This window comes from Oryzias latipes, chromosome 12, assembly GCF_053564925.1.
Source record: "Oryzias latipes strain Hd-rR chromosome 12, Olatipes_Hd-rR_3.1".
Lineage (NCBI taxonomy): Eukaryota > Metazoa > Chordata > Actinopteri > Beloniformes > Adrianichthyidae > Oryzias > Oryzias latipes.
The window spans coordinates 4,956,279-4,970,152 of record NC_136248.1 but is presented as its reverse complement, the minus strand read 5'-3'; the positions used below and the strand labels follow the sequence as shown (position 1 = coordinate 4,970,152).

At 40.5% G+C, this 13,874-nt stretch overlaps 1 protein-coding gene across 4 annotated transcripts in view; it reads left to right on the top strand.

The window, feature by feature from the left end:
* Positions 1–13,874, top strand: part of si:ch211-196i2.1 (uncharacterized) — a 124,303-nt gene that overhangs the window by 66,128 nt on the left and 44,301 nt on the right. For 3 of the 4 annotated variants that reach the window (XM_078955693.1, XM_078955694.1, XM_078955695.1), the window contains 6 exons: positions 2,239–2,889; positions 8,609–8,653; positions 9,859–9,978; positions 12,863–12,901; positions 13,130–13,183; positions 13,258–13,311. In XM_078955693.1, the coding sequence (XP_078811819.1) occupies positions 2,239–2,889; positions 8,609–8,653; positions 9,859–9,978; positions 12,863–12,901; positions 13,130–13,183; positions 13,258–13,311 (963 nt within the window). Of the gene's footprint in view, positions 1–2,238; positions 2,890–8,608; positions 8,654–9,858; positions 9,979–12,862; positions 12,902–13,122; positions 13,184–13,257; positions 13,312–13,874 lie in introns of those variants that run through there. The other variant, XM_078955696.1, reaches the window with a different exon arrangement.

Below are 13,874 nucleotides of genomic sequence, written 5' to 3'. Positions count from 1 at the left end.
TTTTTCTTCCTGATTTGATTGATTCTAAACAATAAATAATAACTTATGTTAAAATGGATTATTTATTTTTTTAAATCAGCTTTAAGTTCCTTTAAATATATATATACATAATTCATGCAGGATAAAATTGAAGCTCTTCTTTGCAATAATAAACAAAAAATCCATCTTTTCTTCCTGCCTTTTGGCTCCCCATTGTCCTGTTTACCATATGCTACACATCCACTGAAGTGCTCTGCAGCAGCATCAAACTGAATGTATGGCTCTCTGGTCCCCTCCCCTGAGAGGCCTCTCGCTAAGCCAGCAGTCCCTGAGGCCCAACATGTTGCTGCTTTGTCGTCTGTAGGGGGGAACTACTGGTTCTGGAGTGTTTGCAGTCACCTCTGGATGCTGCACAAAGACGTGTGTTTGCTTGAAAGCGACAGGTGGCGCTGAAGTGACTGAAAACAAATACAGCAACAACAGTTCCAGAACATATACCAGCTTCCATTTGAAATAACTTTGAAGAATTGCAAGTCATTTTAATGCTGAACTGTGAAATCTTTGTGCGGGTTGTGTAGCAAGATGAGTCACTGTGTAAATTATATTTCATTGTAAAGTAAATTTCAATGAACAGAGCTTTAACTTCTCAAGTTCTTTGTAAAGTCTGTGCAACAAGAACCGACAAGCATAGGACAACGTGCATTTCTGAAGGAAGTAACCTTGGGTGAAGGATGGGAGGCGTGTAGCTTTATTGTCATGCAGTAGAGGATGACAGAATCATATGCTCATTTGGGAGGCAAGGTTTGCTAAAAAGACCAACCATTCTTTTATTAAAAGCACCAGATTGAGATACAAAACAAAAAAAAACTAAAATGTTTGTTGACCATTTGAAAAATTATGAATGAAAATTATGAATATAAAAATGTCTTCTGATTTAAAAATGTATTTACCAACTGGTAAAATTTGCACAATAGGGTTTTAACTTTATGTCAGGGTTCATAATTATTATTTTCTGAACAGATCACTTTATTCTCAGTCTATAGGATTCCTGGTGGTTTCAGAACTCCCTAAACTATAATGGAGGCGGAGCCTTTAGCTATCTGGCTCCTCTTCTTTGGAGCCAACTTCCTGCTTTAGTTCAAGAGATAGACACGGTCACCGTTCGTAGGACTTCAAACCTTCCTGCTGATTGTTAACCTTGGTGACCCTGAGCCTTGCCCCCTGGGGGATGAACTTGGGTCATATTCAAATCTGTTCACTATTTACTACATGCTGAGGGCTGCCAACTTTTCATAAAAGGTTGGAGTGAGACTCAGACAAAAGAAGTCACTTTATACGGGTCAAGTGTAGTTTTGGGAACATGTAATTAAAGCACGGGATCCTACGAGTGTTTCTTCAGCTTCAGCAGATTCATTCATTTAAAAAAAGTGTATTTTGGTGGGTAAGTGAGAAATAGAGGTGTGGCGTGAAAACGTAAGAGATCAATCAAATGCTTGAGTTTCACAACTAATCCATGAGAGTTGGTTGCACTGACATACTGTATGAATCTATAGTATAATTTCAAAATTGAGTGCCCATTTCCACCAAATTCTTTAAAAATCAGACAATTAGATTTTTTGGGATCAATTTTTCTTGTGTTGTCTCTCATAGTTGAGGTATACCTATGATGACAATTACAGGCCTCTCTCATCTTTTTAGGTGGTAGAACTTGAACAACTGGTGGCTCACCAAATACTATTTTGCCCCACTGTATGTCCTCCATCATGAGACAAAAAAATGCTAAAGAACATGTTAAAAACACTAAAAACGTGTTTTTTCTCCCTGACAGAAGCTTTCACATCTGGGCATTCGCAGGACTCCGGGAATTATATTTCCTCTTCTCTGTTAATTTGTCATCATTTCCTCCTTGGTGTGACTGGTGGAAGGTGGAGATGCTACAAGAGCACGTTAAAACACCAAAAACACAATTTTCACTGAGGTTAAGTTAAACACAAGATAAATCAAATGAGCAGCTATTTAATATAGACTTCAGTATTCAGAGCTCATACCAATGGGGTTTTGAGTTTGTTTGCACTGGAGTGCTTCTCTGCTGTTTTATGGCAAGAAGGTGTAGGTGTATGCACTTATCAGTGAGATGAGCTGGAGACAAAGCTTTGTTTATCCGAGTGGCAACAATCTAGTTCACCATTCCTCTTAGAAGAAAACAAAAACCAGGGAATAAACCTTTCAGAAGTCTGACTTTGTTATCTCTCTCTACAGGCTGCATTCCTACGACTCCGGGGCGATGGCACCATACCCTCCAGACCCGACCGAAAAGGCTCAGCTGGACGTGGAGATGTCTTTGTGGTGGACGAGGACATCGACTTGTTGGATCCTGTCTTCCAAAATGGTGGATATGTGAACCCTCAATGGAAACCTTTTAAAAATGGACTTGAGGGACGACAGAAAGGAAAAATTGACAAAATACCGAAAAAGTTTGAGGACAATGTCACAACAGAGAAAAAGACAGATTCTAGTGGGAGAACTTCCCTGCAGTTCCCCAAAAAACCTTCAGATGAAATAATCGACTTGGACATTGGAAATACCCCTAAAAAACCTTCAGCTGGGGTTTCTCCACTTCCCAACACCCCAACAAGTCCCAGAACATCCAAAGATTCCAACAACTTAGAAGAAACAGAGGAGACAAAAACTTTTACCTCAGCACCTACCAAGATCATTATACCTGTGCAGACCACCATGCCTTTTGACCAAAGAATCAAGCATATAGGAAAAGGAAAACAACCAGACCAGGGGCATTCTGGGACTATAACTATAGTGTCCAAAGAAGGTGATCTGGCCATCGGCTCAGATGGGAAAAAGTACAGGCTTCAAAGAGGGCCACCTGGCAGAATGGGTCCCCCGGGTTTAGAGGTGAGTGGCTTTGTTTTTCCTCTTGTTTTTCCTTTGTCATTGTGCAGATGCTGCTGCCATCCAGGGGTGACTGGGTGTATTTTTTTTAGTAACCAGAGCTGGGATCATTTTTCTCCCTCATAGATAACCAAGGTGTTTGGGATTCTTTGACAGACAAGCTAAAGCCTCAAACTCAGTTTTGGCATCACATTAATCTGCAGATGAATGTGGGATTACAAGTGATCATTGTGAATGAAGACAACATGAGCATTCTAACTGTTGATAAAAGAATTCTGGTTATTTTTGTGCTGACTTACTATATATATATATATATATATATATATATATATATATATATATATATATATATATATATATATATATATATATATATATATATATATATATATATATATGTCAAAAAATGAAATAACTCATGTGAGAAGATGCAAATTTCAACAACCCAGTGATTATTAGAATGAGCAGCTAATGTCCTGTTACTTGGTGGGAGTCTTAGAGTGGCCCAGAGGTGGGGGCTTTTGTTGGTGATTCAACACCATATCTATACAAGAAAAAAGCAATCATATCACTTTTCTACGAGCGTGCTTGGTGATCTTAAACACATCCAGATTCAAACACAGGTTTCAACCTTTAAATAACTTTGACACGTAGGAAGCCTCACTGGAAGCAGAAAAAAGGAAGAGGTCCATTTAATGTAAACTCTGAAAACCTGTGATTATTCTAAATAGATCTTTAGCAAGACATCATCTCATATTGGAAGGATACAGAGAAAGGCTCCAAAGACCAAAACAAGAACATTGTTATTTCATACATCACCAGTTTTTCTGAAAACCTGAGAACATTTTGGCCAACTTATCAAATACAAGCCCATTTCCAACCGACCAATGCACAAAAGTAGAAGCGAGTTCACCCCAAATAACACCAAGAAAAACAAAGTAATGAAATTCAGTCCAGTTCAGTGAAGACTGTTCAAAGCTGTAAATTAGAGAAACAAAACAGCCAATGCACAAGAGGATGAACCAGCACAGAATAAACAACACTTTCGTACCAATTTCAGGTGTCTAATCCCACATAAAAGACGAGGGACATTCATTTGAAAATCAAAATGCACAGATTCTTGTCAGAGAAGACAGATGTTTCGATAGAAGGGTCAGAGAGGTACTACATGTACAAGTAAAAACCCTCCCCTCAGCAGAAGGGGAGGCTTCAGACAAAATGTGTCTGCTTTTTAACCATGCTGCCCTTTCATTTAAATCCAAAGAAGACCAAAAACTCAAGCGCAACCATTTCCAATGACCCTGTGAGGAGGCTAGATTGAATAAAAGAGGAGAGGTGTATAGTTCGGTTTCTCTTCTTTTCCCTCGTTTCCATTGAGCTGTACAATCTGATCCAGTCTAGTATTTTTAGCGTTTCCATTATAAAATGGACTCATAAAGCCAGACCGAATCGTACCATTTTTGGGTCCCAATTGGTTGTAGATCGATAGAAAATGGAATGGTGTGGTTAGGGCCGAGCTACTGTTAAAACCTGTTGATTGGCTGAAGGTCAAAAGAAAGCGCCTAGAAAACAGATGTTTTCCTCTTCGCCGCCTGCAATCTTCTTTCAAACAACATTAAATGCTGTAAATACAGAAAACATGAACTGCTGGATGTCCTCCATTGCTTTTGTTGTTAGCTTCACCCCCCCTATACGCGGGAAGGTCCAACTCGGAGTAGAAACCCCACCTGAATAGTCAACGACCACCCCCCTGGATGACATCACAGAAGAATCACAACATCAGGCCAGTACTGAAGGACAGTAGACACTCATTTAAGACAATACAGCCACATTCTGGACAGAGAGGACAGATGGCTTAAGAGAGGACTTGAGGAAGACATCTTTGTGCGATGGAAGAAACCTTTTCTTGCTGAGGGGGTATGGGGGCACATTTTCTCTTGTGTTCAATCTTGTTTGACATATTTACACAGCAGACTAGGCCCCCACTCACATCCATCACACATTCAATAAACTACAGTAAGACCCCCACCAAATAGCAGAATGGTAAATTGTGAATACCAGCGCTTTAAGTGGACAAAAAAAAGTGGTGGTACTTTAAAGAGTACCGGGGAGTACCAGCCCACTTAAAGCACTGGCGTATCTTTTGATTGCCTTTTAATACCTTCTTTAAAGGCCCAAAGTGCTTCACAGTCACACTCCTATTCACCCCATTCACACACATACAGTCACTGAAGACACCAACCTATAATGTGGAGTTCAGTGTCTTCGCCAAGGACACTTTGACACATGGGCAGGCAAGGTAGGAACCAAACCTGTGATCTCATGTTAGCTGACCACTCTAATTATTACTGGTTTGTTGACATTTGTTAGAACTGAAGAAGATACCCTGATGATCAAAGAAAGTGTTTTTTTCAGTCTAGCTACTCTGAAGAACAGAATACTGCAACTTGGATGAAGAAGAATCTCAACAACCATGATGATTGTGAATTTTTTTTACAAATTACAAGCTCTGCTCTGCAGCAGCTGTCATCTGGATCTAATTGGGCGGTGTCATGCTGCTTCAGACACTTGCTCATCTACAATTCTTTGATCATTTCTGTCACATATTAGCTGCATGCATGAGGAACTCTTTGTTAAATGTTTATTTAGTGTGGCAGACCTAACCTCAGACTGGAAGTGCGTTTGGAAGAATAAAGTGATCTTATCCAGTTCACAACCTTGTGGAGGTTACTTTGGTGACTGTTGGGCCATGCAAAGCACATGTGCTTCCATCTGGATTTACGGTTTAACACCCCAGGAGGGCCTGATTGGAGCCGGCTGCAGAGATCATGAGGAAAAAGTGCCATTTGATATCTACACCCATTATAGCCCATGGTTGTTGCAAGTGTTTCACCTGTCTCATGCAACATACACAACTGAAATATAGGTCAGTCAAGACAAAAGTGATGCTGTCATAGTTTTTGCAGCTTCAAGTCTTCCCTTGTATCAAGCTGTTGATGGATCAGGTGTGTTTAACCAAAAAGGAGCATCAATGGCAGAAAACATGTAGGGTACCGGCCCTCGAGGTCTGGAGTTTGAGACCTGTGCTTTAGAGTATCCATCACTAACACAAGACACGCCCTGTTTTATTAGGGCCCAGACTCTCATTTGCCACTGTCAGTAGACTCATCCAAGCTTCTGCTCGCTTATGCTAAACAAGTCCATCCTGTCGCACCACCCTGGCTGTTTCACCTTGACTGGATCAAAGAGTCAGGCTTTACAATTTTCTATGTGATAAGCCACATGTGTACACATGATCTGACTAGTTTTTGTCAATGGACAGTGCTTTTGCAAAATACTCAGTGTGAGTAAAGTTGCCTCAAATAAAAAAAGTGGGTCGCAGAAAGGAGTTAATAGTCTAGTTAAGGGGTGGCCACACCTGGTCCTCCAGAGCCTCAGCCCTGCCTGGTTTCCAGCTTTCCCTGGACTGCTTGATGCTAAAAACCTAAACCAGGTATGTTCAGTCAACCAGGATGTGGAATCACTTGAGTCAGCCAATCAGCAGAAAGATAGTAAAGGAGAGCTGGAAACCAGGCAGGATTGTGGCTGTTGAGGACCAGGGTTGGCCAGCCCTGGTCTAGTTATTAGTCTTGTGCCTGTGCACAGCAAGTGTTTATAAGCAGGGCATCATGGCAAACATGAAGGACATAGTGCCCCAGGAACCAGGGTTGGGAAACACTGTTTAACACATTGGGCAGTGTAGGCTGAATAACAACCATAAACGCACTTTAAAAAGTTAGACCTGATTTGCACACCAAAAATGCTCTAAAGCTCATTTGACTCTATGGCCTGCTCTCTACTCCAAGTTGGACCTTCCCGCGAATAGGGGGGGTGAAGCTAACAACAAAAGCAATGGAGGACATCCAGCAGTTCATTTTTTCTGTCTCTACAGCATTTAATGTTGTTTGAAAGAAGATTGCAGGCGGCGAAGAGGAATACATCTGTTTTCTAGGCGCCTGCCATTCTGAACCCAATCCTGTTATTAGAGCTGTGACGGTGTGAGATTTTTGATCAACGCGGTGATGAACCAGTAGAGGGGGCGCAGTGTCGTGGTTAATCGCACCCCGCCAAACACAAAATCCCCCGGCGGCCACGTCGGAAAAGAATACAATTACAGCGCAGTATTCTTTATTAACAAATAGCAGTGACAACTAACTAACTAACTAGTAAACTAACTATATAGGTGTTGTAGAAAGAATATGTGTATGTGTGTCAAAGCGCTGCGTGTCTAAGAGGAAGGAGCGCACACAAGTGTGTTGGGGGTGCGTGTTGATTCTTCTGCAGCGGACCACTCTCTAGCTGCACCTGTGCCCTCTGGTACAGACATCTTCCCAGAATATTATATATTGCCCAGTAATAAACGAGATTGCGACACTTTGTCACCTTTCTGGTAGCCATGAAACCTGACACCCATGAAGAACACGGGGCACGAAGCTCTGCCTTTGTTTATGCAGACACGTAACTTTGCGCTGCACAAAATAGTTCCCAAACAAAACATGTAGTTATATTCATCGAAATCTAACAGTATGCCTTCATGTTTGGTGTTGCAGAGTGAAGGAGAACAGTAATGAAAGTTTCGAAAAACAGTGACTGAATCTTTATTAAACCGCTCTTTAGTACAGCTGTGACAGTGTGGGATTTTTGATCACCGCTGTGATAAAGCAGCATTGCGACCCCCGCCCCCAACGCAGAATCCTCCGGCGGGTGGCCGCACGCGGCTTGTAATGAAAATGAATACAATGGAAATTAATAATTAGAACGCAGAAAATCTGTAGTATTTCCTCGCGAGACGGAAACTTCTGTTGTAAATTGAGGGTGTGTGTGTGCTGCTGAAACCGCTCGCGTGTGTGTAAGAAGAGGGAGCACATCTAGCCCAAGAGGTGAGAGGCGCAGGGAGTGAAGGAGAACAGTATTAAAAGGTTTCCCCCAGAAGCACTTAGTCTGACCACAGGACTAGCAGAAAAAGTAAATTATCAGTAAAGATGAATGTGTTTAATGTGTTTATTATAGTTCTAATCACGCACCACATGCAGAACTTTAAAAAAGAAAAACATGGGGTGATGACCTCTTCACCGTATGATGCGGTGATGCGGTTATCATCCCACCCCGACCTGTTATGTCTCCGTTTCGCCCTTCTGCCTCTAAAATTATACCCACCGTTGGCAGTCATTTATCAAAGTTACTTTAGCTAAAAGTGCTGATAGGTTATTTTGCTTTTTTACATCAAAATGCACACAGGGGACACTCTGACACATGAGCTAAAATGAAGAGAATGTTTTGGTGAATGGGCGGGGGAGAGGGGGGCAGCCTTTGTGGCTTCTCCTTTGTTCAGGCATGGACCATGAAGCCAGGCTTGAGTCTCCATTTCTTCTGCTAGAAGCACAAAAAAATAATTCACGAAAATCAAATCAACTACTGTAAAATTTTCATGTAAAGAAAAAGTCTCCTCTGACTCGAGCTCGCACCTTTCCTAGTTCTGGTGATAATTTCTCCAACCAGTCATATTTTGTGTGTGTGAAAGCAGAACTGTTGAACCAAAAGAAATGGCTTTCGATGCGAATCATCTGAAAGGTAACAGTTAAAAAAGAAGGAAAAACATTTTATATTCAGACGTGCATCTTGTCCTGATAGTTCTCCTTTTTCTTTTTCTTTGCTGCTTTATCAAAACTTTCTGTTTCCACAGGGTTGTCCCGGGGAGCCAGGACCTCCGGGGTTTAAAGGTGACAAGGTAACAGATCCTCCTAACCATCATTGAGCTGCTAGAGTCTAAACGGGTTGTCATGGATACCATATGATATGCAGCTTGTAGAAAACACTGTATTCTTTTCTTTCCTCTAAATATTGGTTAGTAGTAGCGGTTTTAGGCACAGGTTATATAGGTAATTGCTTGGGGTGCAAAAGGGGGGCGGCGGTGACAGCGGGTCAGTGCTTAGAAAAAAATCTGCGCTACAATTGATTTACTATTATCTGTTGTATCACAGAGTTTATAACAGCCTGGAACTGTGAACTGCCGTCCCTGCAGCTGCTTCTGTCTCCTTCTCACACACGCAGTCGTGTGTGAGAAGGAGAGGGGAGGGATAGTGGGCTCAGGCTGTTGTGCAACACCTGGATCATCACGTGCCTTTAGATGACTCAGCTCATGCTAATAATGTCATTCTTTATTAACTATTGTAGACATCTTTATGATGTGTGTTTATTTTCCATCAATGTTTTTCTTTGTCTGTCTGTCGTTTAGTTGGTGTCAGTATTTGACAGAAAGACAGCAGGTAATGCAGGAAAACTGTGTTAATGTTTCAGATCAATTTACATTTAATATTATTTATTGATTGAATTATTTTTCTCAGCATCAAATGGTTCAGTTGGTCAAAATGTTTCTAGTTTAAATAAGGACTGACAGATTTTTTTTATTTCAGGCACTTTAAGTTTTTTTTTTCTGTTTTAGACTATAACAGGGTTTCTGTGTGGCAAAATAAAGTTAATATTTGTTAAAAGTGGATTTATATTGCTTTTTCTTTTGTTTATGTTGAAAGATACAATTTTAGGTATACTTACACAATATTTATAGATACTAACCTATATAATGTCACCACGGCAAGTGTATTTGTGTGTGTGTGTGGGGGGGGGGTAGGGGGGGGGATGCCAAACATTTTATTTCTCCTGGGGGGGGGGGGGGGGCTAGCAAAAAATAATTGAGAAACACTGCTTTAAAATGTCCCTAGGTGTGCATGTGTGAGATTGGGCAGTTCGAGACAGACTGGTGACCTGTGTACCCCGCCTTTGCCCAATAGTAGCTGGGATAGGCTCCAGCAACCCGCAACCCTGAAAGGGATACAGTGGGTTAAGAAGATGGATGGATGGAAGTTGATTGTTTAATGTTTATTCTGAAATGATTTTTCCTGCTCCTGCTTAAATGTTGCCGTTCTTTTCACTCAGGGTAAGACAGGAGATGAAGGAAGACGAGGAAAACCAGGAGTGCCGGGGCCTCCTGGTCCACCGGGTTTACCGACCTTCTACCTATGGAGAAACACTGCTGAGGATTGGACTGCTTTCCAGGTATACTCTCAATAAACCACACGTTAAAACACCTACTATTGATGATAAGAAATGTGTCTGCTTTATTCTAAAAAAAAGATCGTATCAATAAAGTTTACCACATCATAGAAAAAATATAAAGAAAACTCAAAACAAGAAGTAAATGTGAAGAAAATTCCAAACTCAGCTTTTCATGATGCTTCTTCCTTTCATTTCTCGGAATGTTTTGGATCCATTTTTTCGCAACAATCAGAATCTTTCTTTGGAAAAGCTGCTCAAAGTTGGTGGAACTATTACTGAACCATATGAGTTTACATCAACACCGTTTAACTCTGGGGTGTCAAACTCATTTTGGTTCGGGGGCCACATTCAAGGTGTCTGATCCCAAGTGGGCCGGAGCAGTAACATAGAAGCAAAAAACATATGTTTTTTTACTCAGTTGGAAAAAATGCCTCAACCAACATTGTAGCCTAATCACTTATTATTACACATTCATTCACAGAGGCCAATGGATGTAAAATAAAATGTATTTCACTTAAAAAATTGGTTTATTTAATTTTATTCAGACTAAATATTTTACATCTGACACTGAATCAATCCTTATAATAAACTCAAGAGGGACTACGGAAAAAAAAATGAAACACCTGCCTCAAATCAATGAATAATTAAACTAAATTAAACTTGCAAACATTTGTGAACATAACGAGAATTTGGAGTTAACCTCCTTTCTCCCCTCAAACTTCAGCCAGCCATCAATATCAGGATTAAGATCCTGTACAGAAACTTATTTACTGTCATTCAAGTGTGCAAAACACAATGAAACGTCCAAGAATCTTTTCCTGGTTTCTGCCTCAATTTTGTGGCAACACCTGCCTTTTTCCAGACCTTTGATGGGCACCATCAATGACCAAACTCACGTCAGGTGACCAGTTTACTCCAAAATAGTCCAGCACAGTAACTAGAGAGCTGACTATGTCATCAGCTGTTGTTGTGTCCATCAACTCAAGAAACTCCGCTATGACGTTCTCTTCAGCACCTCTAAGAAATATGAACAGTTGTGCAATATCTGAATCTGTGCTTTCATTAATAGTGACCGCAAATACAATAAATGACTGAATTCCTTAATATGGCGCCCAAGTCTCCTCAGAGATGTTGTGTCTGTAATCATAATCTTTGACAGACTGCTTTTTGGGAACAAGACTTCTGCAGCCTTCAGCATTTTTCTATAGGATCACCATCTGAAAATGGTTTGGATGTTTGCTCCAACTTGTCTGCAATCAGGTGTCTGTCACTGCTCCATCACTGACGTCACGCTGCAGTAAATGCAGACGGGTTTTTTTTCAGGCCAGCTTTTAGTTGGTAAATCCTCTCTTTTCTTAACTGCAAATGGTGAAACTTTCCTCATTGTCTCAAAGTGGTGCTGAATTTTATATTCTTTGAGCACTGCCACCTGTTGATGACATAACAAGCACGCCGGTTTTGCATTCAATTCCGTAAACAAATAAAACTGTCCATTTTTCCTGGAAAGCTCAGCACTTCACTTCAACCCTTTTTTTCTTTTTTCACATTTCGGTCATTATTGTGTCACTACTGATCCTTCTTATAACAATGTAACAGCAGTGGGGCTTGCGGGGAACCAAACTACATCTTATTCAGACACAGAGCCATTAGGTTTCACTTTTGGCAGGTGCAAAGATATGCATTTTCACCTGTTTTGCTCAGCCTTTGCTCCCCCTAGTGGCGGAATTGCGCATTTCGGTTATTTCTTTAAAAAATCACAACTCTTCACAGGAATGGACTAGAAACGTGCTTGTTTTTTTAAACATTCTTATAATTTTTACTCTTCATGACTGGGCCGGATTGAACCATCTGGCGGGCCGGATTTACTTTTTCTTTTGTCACTGTCATTTAGCAAAAGAAAAGATGAAAATGGTTTAACCCACTAAGACCTAATTCTGATTTAAAGACCCATTCCCCAAAAATGTTTTAAAGTGTTTTCGGTAGTCTTTTACTTACTATTTTGCAATTTATTTAAAAAAACAACTGTGTTGTCTTCAAGGACATAGTTTCTCCAGAGCGGCAGGAGTTTATTAGAAATTCATCTTTGAGTTGTGGGTGGGACCATTGGCCCGGAGTGAGCCTTCCTCCTACTTCCCATCATCCATCTGTTTACTCTCTCAACAAAAATGGCAACCAATATTGCAACTCTCCAGCCGCACAGTTTTGATACAGATTCCAGCTCTGACGAGGAAAACAAAGACATTCATTGATTTATTTGTGAATCCATCAAAATGGGGCAGAGCAGGGAGCTTGTGGCCTGCCGATTGTAGCTTCTACGTAATAAACAACTACGATAAAATGCATCTTTTCGTCTGATCCTGATTCACAACAATTTGAAGAAAGAAGTACTCAGAAATGCAGTTTAAAACGTAATCTTCTTTTGATATACCATCCATCATGAGAAAAATGCCACGAGAACATGTTAAAAACCCAAAAACCTCTTATTCATCAGAGTGGGTTTTTAAGCGTAACAGTTAGTGTCTTTGCACGTTGGGCCTGCTGTCTATTTTTGCTGCTTCTCAGCTCTGATCACAGCTGTATGACTTTGTAACAATGGATTCTGATAATGGGGAACTTTTGATTTATTGTTAAAAAAGACTGGACAGGTGGAAGTCTGTTTGTGCTTTATGAAGATTACATAAGGTGTTAAGGAGGACAACCAATGGTTTACATTGAAACCTGAAAAGGGAGAGTCATGAAAAAAAAAGCATTTTCAACCTGTAAAAACTGAATGCTGATAAAACAGGGACACTATACATTTTTATGTTTTTTCAACAACTGTTTTTGTCTCATTCATTATGGAATTTGCAAATCTTTTTTTTTTTGTGCTTGTTTTTTTCTGCAGCAAACCAACTTCTATCAACTTCTTTCTTCCAGTTGGCCTGTAAGTATGTCCTCTAGCTTTTCTTGCCCAGACTGAGATGTTTTAGCATGTTATGGATTCACTGTTCATGGAATTCAAATAATGCATCATTTTTATGAGATTCAAGCTGTTACCATAAACTGCTATTTTTGATGCTGTGGAACAACAGCTGTTCCTTATTGAGATGAATCAACCTAGTTTGTTAGAAGTATTTATTCAGAGGCTGGTTTCTTTTTTGTGAGCTTGTAGACTCAGGAAGGCACACAAGGGCCCCCTGGAGAAATGGGCAAACCTGGCATGGAGGTCAGACATGGGCCAAAGACTTGTTTTGAGTATGTTTGTGGAGTTTATTGGTTTATCAGACGTTGTTTGTTTAGGGGCCACCAGGAGAACCTGGACAGCGAGGACAACCAGGGAGTCCAGGAGAGACGGTATGATCATTTGTGTGAGGTGTTGAAATGATAAATTCAATTAAATGAATTAAATGAAATGTTTGATACTGTCATGAACAGCACCAGAATTTGGAGCAGCAGTGGGCCAAATGACGACCATTATACAGCTATATACCAAATTTTAAATATGAAAAGCCGAGATGTGAAAAACCTAAAATCATTGCATAACTTTCACCACAAAACAACTTTTTAACAGGTTTTGGCCTCAAATTTAGCCTGACATCCAACAAATCAAAGTGGCAAGAAGAAACTCTTTTAATATTTTATTGTCTTAATAAAGTTCATTCAAATCCAGTTAATTGCATTTTGTTGTTAAAAACTACTTTGATATGTATATGTAGCATCTGGATGGCTCAGTTGGCTGCATGCAGGACTGCCACATGTAAAACTAGGGTTTGAGTCCCAGGAGATGCAATGAGCTCCATCCAGTGTGGATCCTTATGCAAGACCATTTGTGCTACTGCCTAACTATGTAGCCACAACGGGGCCCAAGTGTGGGTCTCCCTGTGCTGGTCCCCTGCCCAGATAAAATACAGGGTTCT